General features: G+C 40.0%; 1 protein-coding gene across 2 annotated transcripts in view; it reads right to left on the bottom strand.

Annotated features, from left to right (window-relative positions):
- The window catches only part of MYO9A (myosin IXA), a 382153-nt gene that overhangs the window by 37342 nt on the left and 339555 nt on the right, over positions 1 to 5256 (bottom strand). The window contains exon 27 of one of the 2 annotated variants that reach the window (XM_019504515.1): positions 4749 to 4961. In XM_019504515.1, coding sequence (XP_019360060.1) covers positions 4749 to 4961 — 213 coding nt within the window. Of the gene's footprint in view, positions 1 to 4748; positions 4965 to 5256 lie in introns of both variants that reach the window. The other variant, XM_019504516.1, reaches the window with a different exon arrangement.

Raw genomic sequence — 5256 nt, 5'->3', positions numbered from 1 at the left:
TAGTTTTCTTGACAGAAATCTGATTTAATATTTTGGGACACATTTCTTAATGGAAAATGTACGCCTTTTCTGTGTATTATTTGGGCCTACAGGCAATTTTTTACTATTTTTGATTGATATTTGACCAGTTAATTAACCAAACTTTATTGACTGGTCAAATACCCTACCCTAATTTGTCTTAACTGCAGCTGCACTCCAAAGTAGCTTCTGTCGTATTTCTTGATCTCTCATTACAAACATCTTTGTCTTTCCTGACCTATGTAATAAGAGACTTTATAGGGGCAATATAGCTCCTGAAGTGCATGGCTACATTTTGGGATCTTCTATCAGCTAAGGAAATGAGAAATAGGTACATGTTTCCTGACCTGGCCTCTACTTTATGTGCTTCAGTTTAAAAAACAGTGGTGTGTTGGTTCTGGCAGCACCTCTTTGGGTATTTCCAAGAGCAATGTGGAAGATTTGTTGTCTTGGTCTCAGGGCCAATACCAGAATGTCCTTCCAGCTCACAGCTACTCCATACAAGTCCTGGTATCTGATCTTTGTCCACAGCAAAGACAACAAGATCTTGTGTACCTACTAAGGATGTACCTACAATGGTGGCAGTAGTGCACTTTTTGGGCAAAATGCAGAACATCTTCATGTTTTTTTAAAATCAAAGACAAGCCATAAAATTAGATGATACACAACATGTGTATGCTATGATGACCAAAGATGATGCAAGTTTCTTAGTAATAAATATTTTGAATATGTAGTGATAAAGTGCTTAAAATAATGGATGCCACAATTTCCTACCACAATATACAATACCTTATAAAGCAGTGGTAGACAGCTTGCTTGCAAACATTTTCCTAGCTGTGCCCTTGTCTTGTTGATGTTACAAGGACACATTTTATGACAGTTTGAGATATGATCAGTTCTACTGAAAGGGCCTTTTAATCGAAACAAAACGCAGTGGAGAGATAGCTGGCATTCCGATGGTTGGAAGTTGGCAACAGACTTTGAAACATACAGCGCAGAAAACGTTGGCTGATGGTGCTACTGCATGATGAAGCAGATAAGGGGTATATGGGATTATCCTTAAACTATTATACAATTTTTAAGTGATTTTTCTAAATACCATCAAGATTGCACACTGCCCTCCTTTACTTTGACTCCTCCATATCTTTTGAGCTATTTTTCTTTAAAAATTAAAGAACTACTTTAGCAACTCACTATATTCTTGAATTTAAAAGGTACTGAAGTCAACTTATAAGGCTCTACATGGTTTTAGGCTTTTTCTAATAAAGAGAGTGTCTCTGTTCCTGCTGCAAGTGATGCGACATATGCCCCTGGGATAGATGTTTTCAAGTCAGCTCTGAGACAAATTTTTGTCCTGAATTTCAAAAGCTCTGCTTTCTTGAGCTTCAGGGCAGACTGTAAGGTGTATATTCTTTACATAGGCTAATGAAGGGTGTGGGCTTTATGAAGCTAAATCTTATATGGGGGAGGGAAGATTATTTTCTCTGGAATAAGGTGACCTATGCTCAGATTTACTGTCTTCATGCTGGACAGATACAACTGCAACAGATGAAGAAAACACTTTGCTGGATGGAGGGGTTTTCGTAGGATTTGCTTCCCAATTACATGTAACAGTTTATGACAAAGGCTATTATTTCCTGCATCTCAGCTGAATTCATCATCTTAATTCTGCAGATTACTTACAGTTAGATAGTGGGTGACCATACAGATATGTTGGTTTGTGAAGTCAAAACTCATGTTTAAATTAAAAAAATGGGGTGAAATCGTCATAATGATCATCTTATCATCCATATCATACCAAACTGCTTATGGCAAAAGGGTTTTGCTTCCATATGCAGCATGGAAAGGATTTCAATCTCTTCTCTATATACATATAATCTATAGTTATTTTGCAATTATAGGTAACTGCTTAACAGAATACTTAAAGTCATCTTAGTAACCAAGCTGTCATATAGATGATACAACAGATACACTCTTTAGATCTAAAACTTAAGCAGAACCATCTGAGCTACAGGCTCCTAGGAATATACGTGACTTTTAAATTTGTGCTTACCACACTGTGTCTTTGCTAATTATCCCAGTGAGTTAGAACTCCCTAAATCCAGGCTGCCATTGAAGAGACAGCTTCATTTTAAATCTCCTTCTCGTTAGTTATATTTCTTTTATAATTGGTTGTCTTAAACAATTACCCCCAATGTTTACGCTTCCAATTTCACCTCTGGTTGAAATTGTCGATCAGGTCATACATTGGTATACAGCAAGGAGGCAACATGTTCTAATGTTCCTCTAACTACTACTGGGCTATATGAATTAAGTGATTTTTGCCTACAAAAAATTTAGCGTCTTACCATACTAGGTCTCCACATGGGCAGACTAGTAATTTAATGGGTGCCACTGGATCATAATATGCTTTATTTATCAGTGTCACATTGCATTACTTTAATGTATTTTACCGGCACTGGATAACAGCCAGCATACCCAAACCATTTGGTGTAAGAGATGTTTTTCAGTAATTAATGGCTGAGGTACACCTGCAATAAACTCATTTGTTTTGCTTTGTAAAAGAATCACTGTGATACAAAGGAAGATTCGTTGGCTTTTCTTCCTCTGGCATTGAGGTCACACGACATGACAAATTTACACGCACGTTGACATACTCTCCGCTGTGTACTGAAACCAGCCGACATCGGTATTGCTGTTTTGTAGCTTGCTTCATCATTTCTAACAGCCTGTTAGGCCTTGTGTGGGCAAAGCTATTAAAACCTAAATGCTAATGAGCTGCTGGAAAATTTATCACTTCAACAGTCTATAAATTGTGCGGGTCTAAATAACACGAGTCCAAAAGCTAGGCCATTTTGAAACAAAGAAGCTAAATGCTGTCACTTCCAAGAGCTGGTTTCAAACCTAGTCAGGAAATACACATGGAAACACTGCACATATTTACAAGACAGAGACATACAGTACTTATATACACACGTATCTATTTCAGCATATACTCAAAAGCAGATTTCTGCTTGTTCTGGGCCGTACTGCAAGGCAAGCCCAACCACCAGGTAGAGCTAGTGATGGAGTGCACAGGGTAAGAGTGATACAGGAGAGATGATACACAGTGAGTGCCAATGAGACAGGCCTACAACTACTTGCATGCAATGGCTGCTGTTAAACCAGGTGAGCAGAATCACAGGAGCAGTTCCAAGAAGTGGCGTGGACAAGAACCCTTCCAAGGATGGGATCCTCTAAGCAAAGTGAGCCCAGCACCCTTTTGCATCTCAGCAGAGGTTTCCAGTGTGAAAGACTTCTACTGTTAAAGAACTAATGCTTTGTAAAAAGGGTAAACATTCAGGTACACAGCATGGCACATAGCTTATGGCACTGCTCACACTCAGAGCACAACTGAAGACTTTTTCATGGTTTAGCTAAAATAAATTTGAAAGAAAAGCCTTTTTTCCCCAGATGTTTGATCTATATACAACCTAAAGCAGCCGAAGAGCCAAACGGTACTGCATCAGCATGAACAGAACATATTTGGAGTCTCCTGTACTTATTCTTTTTTAAAGATACTATGTAGCACAGGGGCGGGTAATTATTTCGGGTGGAGGACCGCTTACTGAGTTTTGGCAAGCCATTAAGGGCCACATGACAGGCAGCCAGGGGCAGATAAATATTATTTTCTAAATTTATTAGGGGCCCCACGGGCTGGATAGAATGACCTAGTGGGCTGCATCTTGCCCGCGGGCCACATTTTGCCCACCCTGATGTAGCATCAGTTATTTTATTCACCACACGCAACCCTCCACTCCGCCCAGTTTTGCCTTCACAATCTATGCTGGTGTGTGAAAGCACATTACTTATCTTCACTCAAAGAGGCTCAATGAGTGCATCTGCTCTATACGGAACTTTCTTCCAAATACTGACAGATGTTTTAAAATCTATGTAAGAAAATGTTGCTTCGCTTTCCCTGCACACTACCCTGTTAACCATAGAGGAGACAGAATTCTGACTACTGCAGTGTTGTCAATGCATACTGTCTCCAGACGCTCAAACTCAAGGGGGAAAAAAATCCATGCCAAAAACAAGTTTCTTTGAAGTTGTTTTTCTCAAAGAACAAATGAAGCACCCCTTTTCAAATGTGGAACAGGCAGATGGAAAGTGCAATTGAAGATGAGCAATCAAAGCCAGTAGGAAAAATATAAAATGAAAATGGGGAATTTTTTTGGGATGTTGTTTAATCAAAGATTTGGTGGGGGTATAAGATGACAAATTTTTTGCTCACATTTTTTCCAATCAACTGTACAATGAAATGTGTCAAGAGAGAGCGATTAGCAAGGATGTTGTAAACAAGGCAAAAAAAGGAGAACTGTGCAATGTGACAAACAGTTTTAACTCTACAGGAGATCTCCAGTCCTGAAAGCTTTCCTTCAAGCTCTTTCATGATTCTGGCAGAGTGGTCACCAGGCAGGTACTGGAGCTATCTAGCTTGAGGGAACACTAGAAGTAATACTTTCATTAAAAGCCTTGGTTGTCAGATCCATCCTGAAGGAATTCCATGGTTTAACATACTTTTTTGTACTTTTTTTTGCCTCTGCTGTGCTCTGAGTTTACCCATCTACAGCATCATTGCAAGTGGTAGAAGCAGCAGCATAGGGAGTCAGTGCAACTAAGGGTTAGCAAAGAAAGGTTCCCGCACATTTGCTCACTCCCTTTTGTCTCCCCAATGTTGTAAAAATTACCATTTCGGAGTCACTGTGACAGGCCTGCCCAAGTCTGGCTGTAGGCCCTGGCTCAGGGTGAGGAGGTTGGTCAGAGGAGAGAAGGAACTCAAAATTGTCATCGTAATCATCTTCCTCCGTATCCCCCTCCCCATCTGCAAAAGTACCTCTAGTCAAGAAATCGGAGCGCGTCCGCGCCATGCGGGCTTTCTTTTTATGGGCCGGTCGGGCAACCTGCTTGACCAAATGATAAAACAGATAACGTAAAAATGTTTTAAATGAAAAGGCGATTCTGTTGGTGTTTGGCATCATAGCGTAGGTCAAATATGGCCTTGGGAAATTCATAAGCAACACTCTACTGCACGCAGAACGCACAAATCTCTCAGGTAGTACAGGGGATCAGGACAAAACAAAAAAAAAAAAAGACAGAACAGGGAAAACGGACAGGGATGGATGTTACTACAACATATGTAACAAGACAGGACGGCATTCTACAGTGTTTGCCATCAGAGATGCCCCTGGGTCAAAA

This window comes from Gavialis gangeticus, unplaced genomic scaffold (genome assembly GCF_001723915.1).
Source record: "Gavialis gangeticus isolate Ggan-Ray unplaced genomic scaffold, GavGan_comp1, whole genome shotgun sequence".
NCBI lineage: Eukaryota > Metazoa > Chordata > Crocodylia > Gavialidae > Gavialis > Gavialis gangeticus.
Note: the sequence above shows the minus strand (reverse complement) of the source record. Positions and strands in the feature narration are given on the sequence as shown.